This window comes from Tiliqua scincoides, chromosome 9 (genome assembly GCF_035046505.1).
Source record: "Tiliqua scincoides isolate rTilSci1 chromosome 9, rTilSci1.hap2, whole genome shotgun sequence".
Lineage (NCBI taxonomy): Eukaryota > Metazoa > Chordata > Lepidosauria > Squamata > Scincidae > Tiliqua > Tiliqua scincoides.
The window spans coordinates 25,455,704-25,474,345 of NC_089829.1; the positions used below are offsets into that span (position 1 = coordinate 25,455,704).

General features: G+C 43.4%; 2 protein-coding genes across 7 annotated transcripts in view; one reads left to right on the forward strand and one right to left on the reverse strand.

The window, feature by feature from the left end:
* Positions 1-4,415, forward strand: part of GSE1 (Gse1 coiled-coil protein) — a 367,574-nt gene extending 363,159 nt beyond the window's left edge. For all 6 annotated transcript variants that reach the window (XM_066636741.1, XM_066636740.1, XM_066636742.1 and 3 more), the window contains one exon: positions 26-4,415. In XM_066636741.1, coding sequence (XP_066492838.1) covers positions 26-160 — 135 coding nt within the window. In that variant the 3' untranslated portion in view covers positions 161-4,415. The remainder of the gene's footprint in view (positions 1-25) is intronic.
* On the reverse strand, positions 3,523-14,574 carry GINS2 (GINS complex subunit 2). The gene is made up of 5 exons (XM_066636746.1): positions 14,448-14,574; positions 10,791-10,905; positions 9,330-9,429; positions 8,146-8,272; positions 3,523-7,044 (listed from the first exon to the last, which is right to left on the reverse strand). Exons 1-5 carry the CDS (start codon positions 14,535-14,537, stop codon positions 6,919-6,921), a joined length of 558 nt encoding a protein of 185 aa, XP_066492843.1. The 5' UTR covers positions 14,538-14,574; the 3' UTR covers positions 3,523-6,918.
* Positions 14,575-18,642: the final 4,068 nt, after the last annotated feature.

The following is an 18,642-nucleotide window of genomic DNA, read 5'->3' on the forward strand; positions in this document are numbered from 1 at the left end:
AAATGTGTCTTCTCTTCTTGTGCAGGAACTAAGGAACCAGAAGCAGAAGATTGTCTCTGAAAGGGAACGACTTCAGGCTGAACTAGATCACTTGAGAAAGTGCCTTGCACTGCCTGCAATGCAGTGGTCTAGAAGTTATTTCAAGGGGTATCCCAGGTGACACTCCCTTGCACTAGGCCGAACATATAGTATAGAAATAATAATCTATTTTATTACCTGGAATATTTAATATTTTTCACTGGGAGGTTTGACGTTTAAAAATAAAGAGAATGTGCCATGCATGGAGCAAAAGACTGTGGGATCCGGGAAAAATTCAAATCCATCTCTTGACTTCAATGCAATTGAATCTTTGTAACTCTGCAAGTAACCCACTTAGAAGAACTCTAGTTTTGGTTGAATTTGAAAGGTTGATTTTTCCTTCTGCCTTCCCACCTCCTGCTTTTTTTAAAGTCTTGTTCTTAAGCCAGATATTTTACCAATGACACTAACATCTGCCTCCTGCTGAAGGGATTGGGATCATCTCCATAAATATGTTCCTTTTTGTTGCCATATTAGTTCAATTCCTATACTCTGGAATCTGTCCATTTTATTTGTTCTGAAATATGCTGTTTCTCAATCCAAGAGACAACCAGGTACACGTACAATTTTGTTCAGAGAATAAACTGGATATTTTGAATACAGAAATAAATATCTGCAGAGTAATAGGCCTAGCAGAAGAAAATGCAGCTTCCAAACTTGACTTCCCATGCATCAATCAGCTTTTTTGCTGGAAATGCACTTCACTTGAAAAATAAAGTGAATAAATAAACTGAAGGTACCTTTTTATTACTGGGGGAGGATGTACAGAACAGTAATATACATAACACACAAATTATGTACCCCAGTGGGTAGAATTTTCATACAAAGATTTTGCAATTAGAGTTAAAAAAAAAGGTGCTTCAGCCTTGTACTGTGTATATATTTAAAAAAATGTTTTGTATGTTTTTATTACTTTAATTATTGTTATAAAAAAGCTTGCCATTTTCAATATGTTTCTGCTTTTTTTTTTTCTTTTTGGCTAAAAGATAGCTCTCGCTTTGAGTGTTTGTACTGCTGCTGGTCAGGACATGAAAAAATATTGAAGTGTTTTTTAAAAGAATTTTAAAGAAAAAGCTTTCCACTGGGGCACGTGCTATCACTTTTACGTATTTTGCTATGTGTAGCACCAGTTACTGGTACAGTAAATGCTATTGCTAGAAGGCCAGAAGTTCCTTTTCATCCTTCTTCTCTCCTGCCCCACCTTACTTTTATTCTTCAAGCACTTGGATTCCTGAATGTCCTAGGATCAGCTGCTATAGAGATCTCAATCCAAGGAGATGAAGAATTGGGGAATAAAATCAGGGGTTTATGATCTTTGGTGCACAAAACCTGGTACTTTTTCCATCTTCATCAACACAATTTAAAATTCTAGAACTAGGGGCAGTTTTGTAATACTTCTAAAGAGCAAGTTCAGCCCATACAAAATAGCAAAGAGCTAATAGGAGTGGTGCTTAAAACAGTCTATTCCTAACCTGCTTTATATACACACCCATCTGCATAGGGACCTATAAGCTTTGGATAATCCCATGCTTGCAAGAATGTATGTGAATGAAACCATGTATGTGGAGAATGGCTCTTGTATCACTGTGGATTGGTATCACTTGTGCCAAGTATGGCATTCAACTGGTCCTGCCCACATGGTCACATTTTCGCATGCTTGCCTACTGCATGGAATAAAATCTCTGAATACAGACTCCTGGGCCCCTGTAAGAGGAGGGCCTTGGCACTGTATGTATCTCAATTACAGTTTTGGTCTTGACTCAGGTAGTTGATGAATGCCCAGGTCACTGTGACTTTTGAAAAGGTAGCTCTTGTAATCACTGGGTCACATATCTACTGTCAAAATACAGACTAACTCCTTATCAAGAGCTGGTCTGGGTTAGTGTTTTATTTTTCTCCTCCTTTAATACTACCTAGTTGGGTTAATATTCCATTTAAAGTTCGGATATCTCCAACACTTCCTTGCTAATACTTTTGCCATGTTTTACATAATACCTGAAAACACTATTGCAATAGCAGGCTATTTTAACAAGACAAAAGAAGCCATTCTGTTACAATGTATACCTGCAACCATACACTGAAAGAACACTTTTTATGGGGCCCTGTCCTTCAGGGCTGTTTCTCCTATTTTGTTCTTGGGTGTGGTTGCACAAATCTTGACAGACTTAAGTTGTGACATTAAAGTGAATATATTAAAAAGCATTGGCACCAATGTTTTCTACCTATATCTGAGCTTAATGGGGAGATTATATACATAAGCAAGAATCAACCCTTCTTATTTTAAGTATAAAATGGTTTCCTATTTGTCTTTACTATTCATGCACTCCTCAACTAATTCTTACTAAGAAAGCATGATAATAGCACAATATTTTGAATGGGAAACCACCACCCTGGGATTTACAACACCTTTACAGGCAAGGCTCAATGATGTTTTTCCATCCTGTTATCATAATTTCAGCAGCTGTTGTGTAGTGCTTTCAGTCTGCTGTCACTATTCACCCCCCCCCCAAAAAAAAACCCCACTGATAATGACAGGCCATAAGTACTGGGATTGGGGGACTGTGGACATAATGGAAAATACTTCTGTATCATTTTATAGTTGCTTAGAAGTAATTTTCAGCTTGTGCAGCTTTCACACCATGTGACAAAGCTGCACCTGCCACAATTCCCCCTTTCTATGCAATTTGTAAGAATACCAAAGCCCTGGCTAACCTCCAAAAGATTATATTTTCCAAGGAAGGAGCATGGAACAGCAAATTCATGGGCCTGGGTTACAGAAAGTGTTGTTCACAGATATACCACGAAGAGATCTTTAACAAGTGATGTTTGAATACCTAAATCTGCCAGCTTCTATAATGGTATTTTGAATACCCTTCCCTCATGTATTGAGACAATCGGCTCTAGTAGAGCACAAGAGAAAATAGTAGGAAACACTTCCTGTTTTGAATTTTTTTCCTTTTTTGTGCTATTTAGAATATTGTCACCCCTTAGACTTCAACAGAGGAGAAAAATCCTGTCAATCTTAGTACCTTTCCATAAATAGACTTTACCAAAAAAGCAGAAAAACATATCTGGAAAACTGGTTTTCTCCACTGCCTGCTTCCCTATTCAGCTGAAAAATATTTTGCGCTCAAAAGCATTCAATTCTAAATAAGGGACCACAGCAAAATCCATTTTGTAGTGGCTTCAGTGGTGATTCTGGCTGTTCTGTTTTCAGCATTTGAACAGGAAGGAAGCTCATTGGCGCTCTATTTACAGAAACTGGCAATCTGAGAAGGCAACATGTTAGCCTATCAAATATACACAAAGGTAGCACTATACAATGTTGCCTTACTTCCAGGCCTCTTAGAAAACCAGTGTTATATGAGAGCAGAGATGGAAAGAACATTAATGGCTCTGGCTCCTTTATTCTGACCAAATTTGACAGCCATTTTCGCCACTTTTAAGTGACCAAGATGAGTGTTACCCAAGGTAAACTTGGTCAATACATTCACACTATGCTTATCATAGTTGTGGCTGCAGCATTTTTTCTTTCAAGTTAGCATAGACCATACAGCCTTAACGTCCTTGTTTTGCCAGTGATGGAAAAGGGATATAGAAAGACAGAGGCCATTACACTAATCCTAGATGTAATTGCACTATGTGTAGTTTCTTTCAACTGAGTGAAATGTGGACTAGACTCAGTGGGAAGACCGCACTGCTGCTTCAGATTTTTGCAAGTTTAACATCATGTGCTGTTTAAGCACCCAAGAGCCAATTGAACTGATTTTCTTATCTACGTACACACATAAAAGGATGTGCACTTAGACTTAATTAGTTTCAAATTCAGATGCCGGTAGTAGTACTCAAGTTGCCAGACATTTTCCCATTCACAGAAAGTTCATGTTTGAAATATTCCTAGTATGTGCTGGTATGAAACCACATTATTCCCCCTTGGAACCACCCATGTTTCAAAATATGCTCTTCCCTCTCCTCCCAAGGGGTGGTAGGAGTCACCACCTCTCCCCTCCTACCACCAATGTCCTGGCCCACTGCTTAAATTTGCAACCTACCCTACTTGTTCTCCCTTAGCCACTGGGCTATGCTAATTGGCTATTGTAACATGTGCAAAAACTAAGCATAGAGCATGAGGGGGAGAGCAGGAGGATTAAAAACCAGGCCTGCTGGGGGCAGTTTAGATGCTGTGAGACAAATTAAACCTGTTCTAAGTGTACTTGTTTGAATTAAATGTAATGTAATATATTATTTGTTGAATGTAGTAATTAGGTATTTATGAATATATTGCTGTAATTTCTGACAACATCCAAAAAAATAAAATGTTGCTAAATCATGACAAAGGATTATTTTCCCAGCCCCCACGGTGGACAGAAGTTATGCTGACTTGGTATAATATCAGAACATTAACCTGGCTTTATATTATGCTTCTGCTGTTGCTTTCCAGAGCTAAAAGGTAGTCACTTAAAGTGAGGGGCGGTAAAGGAGCCTGACAAAAAAGTAATACTCATTTAAACTCAGGACTGGCATTCAAGTCTGCCTGTCTGGGACTGGGGTGCCACCATATCCTGCATTCCAAAACATGGGGCACTTGCATACATTTGAGTTCCTTGTAAAGCACAAATCAAATGAAACGATCTATACAGCATTCACTCAGAAAGGGTTTTACAGCTAACCTCACAACATAACCACTAAGGTAGGTTACTATTACATGTACTACACAGACAAAATCTAGAATCTACCAACACCAAAACCACCACAGAAAGGTGAGATAATTTCAAAAAAGCTAACACTCGCTCACACTGGGCCACAAACCAGCTTTAGGTAGCATAAGAGCATAAAAAATGCTTGGAAACAGATTTAGAGCACAACCCTAAATTTCACCCAAGTCCCTTGTGCCGGCTTCTGGGTGTCACGAACATGCGTGTTCGGGCCACCATGGGATTCAGGGAGGCCGACGCAAGGACACATGCTGGCCTCCCTGCACTGGATCCAACACTGGCAAAGGTAAGTTCCAGCAGTGGGCTGCTGGCCCAGGGGGTTAGGGAGAGGTTGTTTTGGGGGCATTCCAGGGTGCAGCCAGTCTCCAGCACTTAGACCAGATCCTAACCCCACTCCCAAGCATCCCCATTGCGGTGGCTGGTGCAGTGTTCCGGTAAGGTGAAAGTATCTCCTTACCCTGAGTTGAGACACAGCCACCTTCAACCCTGCGCTGGATACAGCACAGGCCAGGTTTGGAAGGACAAACTCTCATTCATATATTATGCATAAACAAGTATGATGGCTGTCCATGGTGTAATGAGAGATTCTGATTGTTCATATGAGGCTAATTTCATTTCTGTGAACTTCTTCTAAAGAAAAAAATGGTTAAGTCCAGGTAGAAAACTTACATTCCTGAGACAGGATTATGTTTTTACCCTCCATTAATATGCAAGACTGAGTTCCATCTTGAATAATTTCACAATGCAATGAGTTTTATCAGAGGATTTGTTCTTGAAATTCTATAATACAACCAAAAAACATTCTGCCATAAATGAAGGGATAAACTACAGGTGACAACAAAGGTGGTAACAGGCTGAACTTGCACTGAGGGTCTGTATAAAACCTGAACTACATTAAATTCATTTTTGAAAAAAACAAAATTTCACTAAAAAATAAAACACCCAATACTTTAAAGAACTACTAAAATGTGTTTTGGGCTTCCTTTCTGAGCATCAGCAATCTCTCTCAGACAGCCAGCAGAGGTCATGATGTTGTTACAGTATAAACAAGATCTTAACCCCACTCCAGTGGGATTGTTGTCCAGTTAAGAATCTGCTTCGTTAGAGAGCCCAGGGTAGTGGCACTCAGGCTGTGTCCTTCTCTTACTCTTCATCTTCTCTTCCAACCCCAACCACCTTTTAGAGAATGTTCTAAACCACACAGTTAAGAGCATTCAATATAGGTGCGGTGGCTTGGAACCAGGCAGGAATAAATGTTGTTAAAATGGAAAGGTTTTGACCATGCCAAGTTGCTAGTTTTAGGAAGAGTAGAGTCTCCGAAACAGGGATAAAAAAAAGGACAACACAAACTTGACCAAATGATGTACCTTGTTTCTGCGGTTTCATTTGCTCCCAGAGCACATGCTCTTCTCTCTCTCAGCAGACACATAGTGCATGCAATGGCTGCTGTCAAGGCAACCAAGGAAAGTCCTTTATCTCCAAGGACAGTTGACAAATAGACTGCAGTAAGTGATATCACAGTAAAAGCACTGTGCCCTGCTGGAGAGGTGGGTTAGCAGTTACATATCATTCCCCGGGCAGGCCCACAGGAGTACTGTACAGCCAGGTGTTTAAAATAGCCTCACTCTGTCATCTGTCCCAAAGGCATCAGAAGATAAGGGCCCACTAAGGGACTGGATCCTTAGAAGAGGGAACTGATTTTTTTCCCCTTCCATCTCATTCGAGACTAATAGTAAAACAATCCAGCAAGGAATCAAGACAGCAAAGAGCTGCAGCCACTTCATTGTCAAATGACAGCAACACAGGAGCTGGGAGCGCTGTCAGATGAGAGCATCTGTTTTGTCGAGAACGTTTGTTGCAGCAAGGGGCTATATATCACAACTCCTGGAGAAGACATCCCTTTTGTACAACTGGCACACAGTGCTGCAGCCTAAGCACTCTTTTGTCAACAAGCAGATGCCATCAAAAAAGACAATATACTGAGATCTGCCCTGATGTTCAGTCTTTGAGCTCAATATAACCTTAGAGGAGTACAGAAAGATAGTATCACCATAGGTTGCTCAGAACCAGGCAAACAGCTGAACAGTAGAATGCCAGGACACCACTGCATGGAGGATTTCAGTTGTCAAAAGTCCTGGGAATGGGAGCTCTCTCCAGGCTGGAGATTTGTACGGAGTTTGTACATGTGATCCAAGGCTTGGGTAAGGAAAGCCCCAGTGGTGTGAATCTCCATCAGAGTCAGATTATCCAGCTTATGAAAGAGAAGGATCAGATGTTACTACAAGGCAATATTAATAAGGTTCTATAAACATTTATACAACTTTGATCATGTGAGCTAAAAGGCAGCTGGAGTTTCTGAATACATTGTATAAGTGAGCAAGTTTCTAGTTCACATGGTTGTATAGATTATCTGCTAGCAACTCATAGGTATCTACTACTATGATTACTTGATACATTACATTTAGGTCTTCTGCGGACAAAATTTTTTCTGTTTGGAAACAGGTGTCAACACATTGTATGATACTTATTTTGAACATTATGTGTTGATTTACACCCATAACAGGACACCCACAGTAAAAAAGAGCCTTGTGTTTTGACTGCATGTACACTGTATAGTCACACCCCCCCTTAAGCAAGAGTTACATACTAGAGTCAGCATGTAAAGCTAAAATTGCATATACTAAAAATTACTCTGAAAATCCCCAACATCAAAAAACAGGTACCATCTCTTTAAAAATTAGGAGACAAAGGTGAAAATTGAGGGAACAGAAGCTTCATTCTAAGATTTCAGGCTCACTATTAAGTGGAAGCACCATTATTTAAACTAAGGATGTCAAACATAAGGCCAGTGGAGGCTCTTTATTTGACCCACATGATAATTGGGCTGGTCTCTCCCAGCACCACCTTTCTGCAGCGCCCCTTCTGGGAGGGAGAGGCAGAATGTCTCAGAAGGCAAGGAACACTATGTGGAAAGGGGCAAAACAAGAAGGGTGGGAGAGGGAAATACTGTGGAGGTGCTGGGAGAGCCCTATTATCACATGGGCCAACCGGAGGCTCACATAATAATTGGGCTCTCCCAGTATGACTGAGCTCTCCTATATCTCAAAAATATGATTACCAGAAGCAATAATGTGTACTCTCAACCCATCAAGAGTGAAGTAAAATTAAAAGCTGCTGCTGCCAAATTCCTGGCTAACAGGTGTTCATATAATAGCACTGCCACTTTTACGATCAGTTCAGATTACTTATACGTAACTTAAATATTTGCACACTACGTAAATGTGTGCTACTCAATTAAGTACTCTAACAACTACATCAGTAAACTTATCTTAGTATTGCAGATTTCTCTTACCCTGGCATGAGCTTCCTGCTGTCTGACAAAGCTATCCACAGACAATCGGAGTTTTGCAATTCGAGTGTCCCAGGTATCCTTAACCAAAGTTCGTATCTCATCTGCTTTTGGAATATTGTCTGTAGCACTAAGGGAAGAGGAACTGGATCAGAAGAGGCTCCAAAAAGACCAAAGGACATTCAAAGGTTGAAGAATATTTTGAATATGAGCAAGATCAGTCAGCTTCTGACCAAGCAGCTCCAAGTATTTTTTTCACAAGTTGCCATGGCTACTCCAGTGCATCCCTGCTCTGCAAGCTGTTAGAGCAGCAGAATTTTCGTGATAGTCACTGGTCAACTCTGCAGCAACCCAATTTTAAAAATGCTGAATGCTCCAGATTAAGGAAACAAATGTTCCCTTATCTTGAGGAGGACTCCGTGATTGCCCCCCACCACCACGGATGCAGTGCGTGATCTATTGCCACAGCTGTAACAGTGCTGAAAAGTTGGATAGGATTTGGCCCTATTTCTATTTATCCAGTCTTTCAGCTCTAAAAGGGACTAGAACCCCAGAATAAAATAATGTAATGTGCTAGTTGGGGATTTAAATTATCTGCTTACTTCCAAATTCAAATCTAGTATGACCCTAACAAAAGTTTATATTGCCACTATTAGTATGTCACTACAGGTCCAGCCTATTTATACACTGATTTGACTCAACATGAATGGCCACTGCAAATGAGAAGGAATTGTGCTGATCCCTGGAGAAGGGGAAAAATGCACCCCTTTAAAATCAGTTTAAAAAACTGAACAGTCCTTTAAGAATAGCCTCCTTAATGATGGGGGGGCAGCTGGCTGACAATCCATAAATCCTTCTCTCTCCAGCAGACCCCTCCCTTCCCCCTGAGCAAGTGAAAGAAAGGTCACTTTGCATTGGTGAAGGGAGGGGCTGAGTGAAGCTCCTTTGTAAGCCCATGGAGGACAACTGATTGATGGATTGACTTCTTAATGACTCTTACCTTACATTACAAAGGTCAGCAAGGCTGTTTTTAAATCACCAGAGCAAAGAAACTTTGTTTTTTAAATTGACTTGCTATAGTTTTTTGCCACTGAGTACTTGGAACCCACATGAATAATGAGTCTCAACCTGTACTAGAAACCTTTTCAGCAAGAACAAAGTGATTTTGCTACAACTAAAATACTCACTAATTCAGCAGAAGCTTAGTTAATTCCATGTAGTAAGGATTAGGCATTGGGGTGAAAGTGTCTTGTTTGCGCTCCTCATCCCGGATTTGTTCTAGCTTTTCTAGAAGGAAATCAGAAAGTAATATGCTTTACCCCCCCAAATCAGATGCCACAACTCTGTGCTCACAGCAGAACTGTTATCTATTAATTTTGCAGAATGAACCACCTGATCCAAAAACTAGATCAAATGGAAGTCAGCATGCCAATGAAAGCAACCATCTCTTTTAAATTAGCACATTATCACATTGGATAAAAGCACAGTTTAGCTTTATAAAGGAAACCAGCATTTTTAACTCCTACTAAGTTAGCACTATTCTTCACCGACACTCACAGAGCCTGGTGTGATAACAGCACAAAGTAAGAGTTGTGCAGAATCCTGCTTGGCATGAAGATCCAATCAGCTCACTGCTGTAGCCTTCTGGAAGTGCAGGATCATGACAATTGTGAACATAATAGATACTTACTGATTTGCCACTGTCAAACAGGCAAACACTGTTATGTTCACATCTTAAGCAATGGTTGAATTATACACTTAGTCTTGAAATACTCCCCTCTACAGATGCATCTGATTCAGAAACCTGTAAGTGATACTCTAATCCTCATCCTTTTAACCCCCTGTACTCTGAGGTTAAAGGGGTTAAACTGTATTTTACAGTTTCTTATCAGTTCCTGTATGTATGCTGTACTGGGGCAAGTAAGTTTCTTATAACTGTATTGAAGCAATAGCAAAAATAAAAAGATCATGGCTGAAGTTCAGATGTTTTAGAAATCACGACATAATTCCACAAAAAACATAGTAAGTACACTCCCATACATTTAATGAAAACAAAATGGCATGACAAAATTAAAAATGAATCAATAACATTTGAAGCTTGAAGTTTTAAAGTTTTCATAGTTAAAGTTTAGGCTTTATAAACATAGCCTTATTGAGATGCAGCAATATGCATATACATTTGTGGCCAATTAACTAATTAACTAAAGCAGTTACAAGTTATTTTAGAGATCTGACCTGCTTGGTTTGGTTGGCAACCTGCAGTCTCGAAAGACTATGGTATAAGCCTACAGCACCCGGTATTCCCAGGCGCTCTCCCATCCAAGTACTGACCAGGCCTGACCCTGCTTAGCTTCCGAGATCAGACGAGATAAGGCATGTGCAGGGTAGCAGTTGCTGCTGTAATATAAAAAGTCCAACCAGCACCCACGGGACTCAAACCACCAGCAAGCTGGGATTGGACTTTAAATGCAATTTGAGATCGAAGTAACCGCTAGGCTAAGCTGGCCCAAAACCATGGGTGATCGCCAACTTCACTGAGCCACGGTGCCGGACTTAACTTCTCCGCATGTAGCAAAGAACCATCTACTCCAGCCACAGATCCCTCAAAACAAGGCCGAGGTTAGCTGTTGAAACTATATAGTTCTTACCCACATCCATCCATCCAGGAGGTATCACTCGACACTTTTGTCTCTGCTTTAGATTGACAGCCAGCCAGAGAGGCACTTCCACAGGAAGCCCAGGATTAAAAGGACCCAAATCCCCCTAAAAAATTCACAATGAGGACAGACACAGGGAAAAGTCAGTTATGTTTTGCAAGCTGCTCCAGCTGGATCAAGCCCCTTCCTAAATCCCTACAGTAGATCCCCAATAGCTCCTGGATCCTGCATAAGTTTTAGCTGTATCTTCAACCCACCTACCATCACGTACAGCTCTGCTGGCACTTCCATGCCTGACCTTCAGTTATTCAGCTCTGCCACTTTCCATCATCTAGACATCCTGCTCCCTCAAACATCTTCAAACCCTCTTTATAAAGCCATCTTGCTAAACCCTATCCCTTACTGCCTTTAAATTCTTCATGAAAACCTACACATTTTCTGAAGTCTTCAGCCCAGTGTTCTGATTCCCAAACTATAGTGCATCTAAATCTAGGTAAATGTACATGATTGTGAATACACTGCTTGGTAGCATTTTTATTTGCCACTTTCTGGTTGGCTCTGGTACTATTTATTTGTTTTATCATATTTCTGACTGTTTTTAAACATGTTGTAAGCTGCCTTGAGAACTTCCGAGAAAGCGATACAAATTAACTGAAAAATTATTCTGCAGCTTTCCCCTGCATCTACTTCCCTATCTTGTCCCCTTTTTTGTCACTTACATTATGAACCTCCAGAACAGGAGCTTTTCTCACTCTATGAAAAGCATATGGATAATGCTACAAAAAAATAAAAGCTATCTACTCCATCTGGGTTTTTAGTAGTTTTCCATCTCTGAGTAGACTGTGCAACCCCATGCATGTCTACTCAGAAGTAAGTCCAAAGTAAGCACATACAGCAGGGTTTCTCAAACTGGGGCCTTGCAATGCCCCAGCCAGAGAGCCCTGGCCACTTTCCCCTTAATGGGCGGGAGCAGGGGGGAAGAAGTGACACAATCCCCAAGATCATGTCGCTAAGGGGGCTGAGCAAATGTCTGCAGGGCTCCCCACAGCTTAAAAAGCAAAAGTGGAGCAATCACGCTCCACTTCTGGGTTTGCAGAAGTGGAGCGCCATCACTACGCTTTCACTTTTTCACTCCAGCAGGGCTCCCCGCACCCCCAGCAGGCCGCTGCAAGGACTAGTGAGTGCATCCCAGTCCCTGCAGCTCTCTTGGCAACGCGATCCCCAGAATCCTGGGGATCGCGTCGCTGCCTCCCCCTGCAAGAACTTACTGCTGTTCAAACTCTTCCTAAGAGTTTGAAAACCGCTGACATACAGCAATACCTTGACTTTCATTGTTTAGCTTCTGGTCATTTTCAATTATAACCACATTTCAAATTTCATCCATGTGTTTTCTTCTTTTGTACGATTTCATCCAACCTTCCATGATGTTCTTCAATGTTATGTTTATTTTTCTTTTACTTCTGTTCATTTAGGTTTCACACATGTTTGCATGTGTTATATAGTGAGTTATTTACATTTTCCACCAGCCAAAATAAATTAACAAGCTGAATGCTATGGGGATTAACATTCATCCATGTTCTGGTTCCTATCAAGATGAAAGAGCAAGCTACTACCCTTCAACATACTTTTTATATACTTTTCACGTTTTTACACTGCTCTTCCTCCTAGGAGCTCAGGGTGGTGTGCATAGTTCTTCCTTTCCTTTTGACCTCACAACAACCCTGTGAGGTGAGGCTAAGAGAGCGCTACTGGTCCAAGGTCACCCAGGAAGCTTCATAGCTGAGCAGGGACTTGAACCTGGTTCTTCCAACTCCAGATGAACCACCTCACCATCCTGGCTCTCACACTTTAAAGAAGCATGCCTGCATGTGTCCTGGGAGCATCTGTGTTGCTGGGGTGGGAAGAAAAAAATAGAGCCAAAAGGAAGCCAAAATGAGGAAATGAATCCTGAAAGACACTCTGGGCTCCTTGAAGGAAGGGACCTGAATCTGAATACTGAAGTGAGCATATATTATAAAACAAATTATTATTATTATTATTATTATTATTATTATTATTATTAACAATATTTATATACCACTTTTCAGCTAAGAGTTCACAAAGTGATTTACAGAGAAAAATCAAAAATCTAATGGCTCCCTGTCCCAAAAGGGCTCACAACCTAAAAAGATGCAAAAAGAACACCAGCAGACAGCCACTAGAAAAGACACTGCTGGGGTGAGGTGGCAGTTACTCTCCCCCTGCTAAAAAGAGCACCCACTTGAAAAAAAGTGCCTCTTACCCAATTAGCAGGGGTAATTTGAATTGAATGAAAATTTTGAATTTAAATTGAATGAAAAATTGAATGAAATGTATTCTGCCTATTAGAATCTTTTAGAGAGATCCCAATCATTAAAAATTTTACCAAGAGGGGAAAAGACTGGGAAGCAGGATAACCCCTTGTTCCTCCTTTGTCTTTCAGAGAGGGGTAAATAAATAAATTAAGGAATGACTCCTGCTGCATCATGAGCAAACACAAACAGTGAGCATATGATGGAAAATTTAGAGAATAGCCTTGAGTTGCAAAAATACAAGGGACTGCAAGAAGGAATATGCTAAGTCCATCAAACTGTTAAGTGGAGGCATGGACTGAAGACCTCAGAAGGACCCCAGGTAACTGAGATATGGAGATATTAACCAATTAAGGAAAAAACAAGAGATAAACTATAACCTCTCTTCCTGGAAGAAACTGAGTTAACTGACATATTTACTAGTAATAAATATCTATAAAAACACATACTAATTGAGGTAATATGCTACAGGGGTGCTAACACGTTACCCTTGCTAACAGGGAAAAACGAACTTTTTCAAGTGGGTGCTTGTCTTTTATTTAGCAGGTGGAGAGTAAACTGGCCCTCCTCAGCCTAGCAGTGTCTGTTCTAGTGACTGTCTGCTGGTGTTCTTTTGCATCTTTTTAGATTGTAAGCCCTTTTGAAACAGGGAGCCATTAGTCATTTGCTTTTTCTCTGTAAATCACTCTGTGAACTTTTTGTTGAAAAGTGTATAAATACTGTTAATAATAACAACATTAAGAAAGTGCTGCGAGGACCTTTAGAATGTATAAAAACTGTGGAAAGAGATGGGTGGGACGCAAGTCTTTCAGGCACCTGCCTACTTGTGCTCTAGTATTGCAATATAAGATTTTTTTAAACCAACCACTGGTATTTTTGTTTATTTCTTTCTAAACACTGAAAGGACTCCTCAGTCTTCTAAGAGCCCCATCCTCAGTATGTCTACTGAGTACATCCCATTATAGTCAATGGGGCTCACTCCCAGGAAGGTGTGGATAGGACTGTAGCCTAAGGCTGCAATCCTATACACCTTACCAGAGAGTAAGCCCCATTGACTATAATGGGACTGACTTCTGAGTAGACCTGCATGGGATTGGGCTATGATCTGGGAAAGCAGCAGGCGTGGGGGGGGGGTCAGTTCAGGCCGGTCCAGCGAGGGAGGGCGGCCTTCAGGCCCTGCAAGGCTTCCCGTGTTCGTTGCTGCCTGACAGGCCAGGCTGAGCGGAGTCGACCGCCGCGTGGTCACCCAGAGACCGTTATGGCCGTTGGTCGGGGGGATTCGGGCCCCCCCGCCTCTGCCCTGCGGCCTCCGACTCACCCCGATGAGGTAAATGCGATCCAGGCTGAAGTTGGGAATGATGGTGACCAGCTGCTGCTCCGCCAGGAATTCGACCTCGGCGGGGTCCATTAGACGAGGGCTGCGCAGGCCTCAAGCGTAGCGCCGCGACCACCCTACCTGGAGAACACCAACGCGCGCCTGAGGTAACTCGGCCTCCTATTGGTCAATAGCAAGACTATGCAACTCGCGCCTGAGGTAACTCGGCCTGCTATTGGTCGGTAGCAAGACTAAGCCCCGCCTACCCACTTTCCTTCCTCTCCTACCAAAACAGGGTTCACGCGCCTGAGGGAGCGATGTCTGCTATTGGCTGAGAAAGAGGCCCCGCCCACCAAGCGCTCTTCCTCTCCCATTGAAGTACGCGTGCTCCCGCCTGAGGGAGCAGCACCTGCTATTGGTTGGAAGCAAGAACTAGCTCCGCCCACCTACCGCCTTTTTCCGTTGGGCCTCGCCCCTTTGAGGAACACGAGCCTGCCATTGGTTAGAAGGTTTAAGTGGGTGGGACTTTCCCCTTTCCCGAGCGGTGGGCGGTGGCTGATCCTGGTTTCTGGCAGTTCTAGTGGGCGTGGCTTAGACTATTCTGGTCTCTGATTGGCTGGCGCTGCACAGCCGTTGCGAGCCTGCGAGGGGAAACGGGCCAAGGTTGATTGTGTTCTGTAGCTCGCTGCTCCTTTGAGGTGCGGAAAGGCGGGAGAATTTTGGTCTCCGATTGGGTCACCAGCTGAATGACCGTTACGAGCCCATTTCAAATCCTGTGAGGGGAAATGGACTAACGGTCGTTTCACCTTTGAGGTGTGATAGGGCGGAGGCCTTCACTGGCATGCCCTCCATTCCACATGTTTCAAATAAAAACAGAAATAAAAATGGTATCTTGGCTTGCCCTGGGCTGGCCAGTTCTCTTGTCCGTCACAGCTGTTAGTACCCCTGTTCAGACATTCAGTACACACGTGAAACGGGGGAATCAGGTTCACATCATCTGATCCCTCTCCTGTACATTGTTACACTGAAGAGGTGAACAGATCCTCTCTGTGTGCCACAGGTGTTGTGTACACACCAGGGACATGCGGTGGGTGGGGAGGCCGGTGAGGCAGAGGCTCACCACAGAGTCGTTCGAAAAGTGCCACTGCCACGTGAGGCACACAACACTCAACACCCACATGCACCGAGTGCTTGTGCGTCTCACGGCGATGGAGCTTTTCAAAGGACTCTGTGGGGAGGCTCTGCCTCACCTGCCTCCCCACCCACCACAAGTCCAGGTTGTGAGTGCTTGGGTGCTTCACACGGCTGCAACACTTTTCGAAGGACTCTAGTGGGTAGGCTGTGACTCACTTGCCTTCCCACCCACAGCACGTTCGGGTTGTGAGTGTTTGAGTGCCTCACATGGCAGCGGCACTATTCAAAGGACTCCAGTGGGGAAGCACTGCCTCACCTGCCCTCTCACCCACCGCAGTCCAGGTTGTGATTGTCTGGGTGCCTCATGTGTTGGCAGTGCTATTCGAAGGATTCCAGTGGGGAGGCACTGCCTTACCTGCCTCCTCACTCACCGCATGTCCAGGTTGTGAGTGCTTGGGTGCCTCACACGGTGGTGGCGCTTTTTGAAGGTTTCCGGTGGGGAGGCTCTGCCTCATCTGCCTCCCCACCCACCACATGTCTGGGTTGTGAGTGCTTGGGCACCTCACACAGTGGCGGCACTTTTCGAAGGACTCTGGTGGGGAAGTACTGCCTCACTTGCCTCTCACCCACCACACATCTGGGTTGTTAGTGCTTGTGCACCTCCCATGACTGGTGCTTTTCAAAGGACTCAGGTGGGGAGGCTCTGCATCACCTGCCTCCCCACCCACCGCACATCTGGGTTATGAGTGCTTAGGCACCTCACATGGTGGCAGGGCTTTTTGAAGGACTCTGGTGGTAGGCTCTGCCTCATTTGCCTCCCCACCCATAGCACATCCCTAGTACACAAAGGCCCCTTTTGGCACAATTATGAGCATCTTCACACACACCTGCACACAAATTTTTTGCACAACTGCACCAGGCTCATGTCAGTGTTTATTCTAACTTCAGGGGATGCTTTTCCATAGCAGTGAGTTGTCACCTGTGGAACCTCCTGAACGTCTGCCACAGAAGCCCTGCAAGAAGGGCAACCAGATGTCATAACCACAAAAAAGGACAATGCACCCCAAAATTTAGGACATCCAAGAAAAATATAGGACCTGATAAAAGCAAAAAACACTCATACAGGTGGGGCCTTGGTATCCACGGAGGATCTGTTCTTGAACTCCCCGTGGATGCCACATTTCACGGATAATCAAATCAGCAATCAGCCCCACCTGAGCCCTCCAAAGCTGTGCTCCGTTCGTCTCTGGAGGGCTTTCTGAAACCCACAGAGGCAGTGCACATCCACCTGTTGCTTCTGCGAGCTTCAGAATGGCTGTTTCGGCAAAAAAATGTTACTTTTAATTTCCCAAGGGAAACCGGAAGTGATGCTTTTATGTCATATGGCCTACTGAGGCCTGGAGGAGCCAGGGAACCCGCATTGAGCCAGTTCCGTGCATGAAAAATCAGCAGATGTGGAGGCCCCACCTGTACATTGATTTCATGTGGTTAATTTAAACACTATATTACTTATTATGAAATTTAAAGCTACATTACATATCATTTATTACATATAATTTATTAATTACAAGGAAGTTATGCGCTGCCTGCAGGGGCGCACTCACAGCGTAAAAAAGGCCATTTAAGTTCTTTTTTAGGACACAAGGCTAAAAAGAGGACATGTCCTGGAAAAAGGACATGTCCTGGAAAAAGGACATCTGGTCACCCTGTGTATAAGCTGCAGATAATCCTGAGGCCCATTAGTTCAGTTGTATCAGGCACACTTGGCATGCATGCGCAAGGTTCAGTCTGGAGCAGGGGTGTCCAAACATTTTGGCAGGAGGGTCGCATCATCTCTCTGACACTGTCGGGGGCTGGGGAAAAAAGAATTAATTTAAAATTTAAAATTTGAATAAATTTACATAAATGAATATATTAGAGATGGAACTTATATGAATGAATAAAGATCTTGCAGTAGCTCAAGGCCTATAAAAGGCCTTGCACAAAGCAAGGCCAGCCTTTCCTTCGCTGCCACTGCTGCATCACAGACGTGAAACAGCAAGTAGTGGAGGGAGCCCTTGTCCCACAGCTCAGGTGAGAAGTCAAACAGTTGTCCTCTAGCTGACAGCAGTTGCATTGGGGCAGCATGGGCTCCAACAAGTCTCTGGAATGCCAGGGGCTCATTGGAGACTGGGGGCTCCCCGAGGGCCTGATTGAGAGCCCTGAGGGCCACAAGTGGCCCCCAGGCCAGGGTTTGGGCACCCCTGGTCTGGAGCATCACCAGGGACTGGAAAATCATGGGCAGCAAGACAGAGAAGGAGCTCTGCCTGGGCCCGTGTATAGTTATTGCTAGTCACAGCTTGTGCCATCACAGCAGCCACATGAAAGCATATGGGAAGTCTGTGCATGTGCACCTTTCTGCATATGTTAGGCAATGGTGGAAAACAGTGTTTCCTTAAACACTTCAAAAGCCATGGCTTGAAAATGATGGTCAGTGCTCATGACTGGCTTGCCAAGGTCCACCATGCCCCACTTTTCCATTTGCCCCAGAGAGTGCAGTAAAGAGACCTTACACTTGGCTTGCTAATTAAAAAGTCTCTCCCCCCCCCCCCAAAACAGGCATGTTTAAGGATCAAACACACAACAAGCAAAACCCTCCAGGCACACTTCAAAGACACATTCATGTCCAAAGTCTTGCGTCAAAGAGGAGAAGCGAGAAGAGGGAGGAAAAAAAAGAAGATGACTTTATTGAAGAGTGATTTAGAGCACTGTCAGCGGAGCTGTTAGGTTGTCAGGTCGCCATGGAAACTGAAAGCCTTCAAACAATGTTAGCAGTGACAGGTCTACCTAATAGCCCTTCCATGCAGTTCTGTTCAAAACATTGCCTGGTTCTCAGCTTTTATGTCCCAGCAAGCAGCACCGACTTTGATGCAACAGGGATGAATTAAGCAGGACCCTGGGTCTGGTGCTGTCGTCACAGCCTCCCAAATCACACTTTCTGGGGAGTCTGATCTGATCCCTCTTTTTCTCTCCACCATTTTGCCCCAAATCCACATTATCCCATCTTTAAAGGAGAAGCTGATGG

Excerpts from the sequence above, each read along its gene's own strand:
- GINS2 (XM_066636746.1), bottom strand. The coding sequence starts at position 14,537 with ATGGACCCCGCCGAGGTCGAATTCCTGGCGGAGCAGCAGCTGGTCACC. Across the intron at positions 8,273-9,329 it reads ACTAAGCTTCTGCTGAATTA|TGCTACAGACAATATTCCAA; the intron begins GTGAGTATTTTA and ends CTCTTCCCTTAG. Across the intron at positions 7,045-8,145 it reads AGCAGGAAGCTCATGCCAGG|CTGGATAATCTGACTCTGAT; the intron begins GTAAGAGAAATC and ends CTCTTTCATAAG.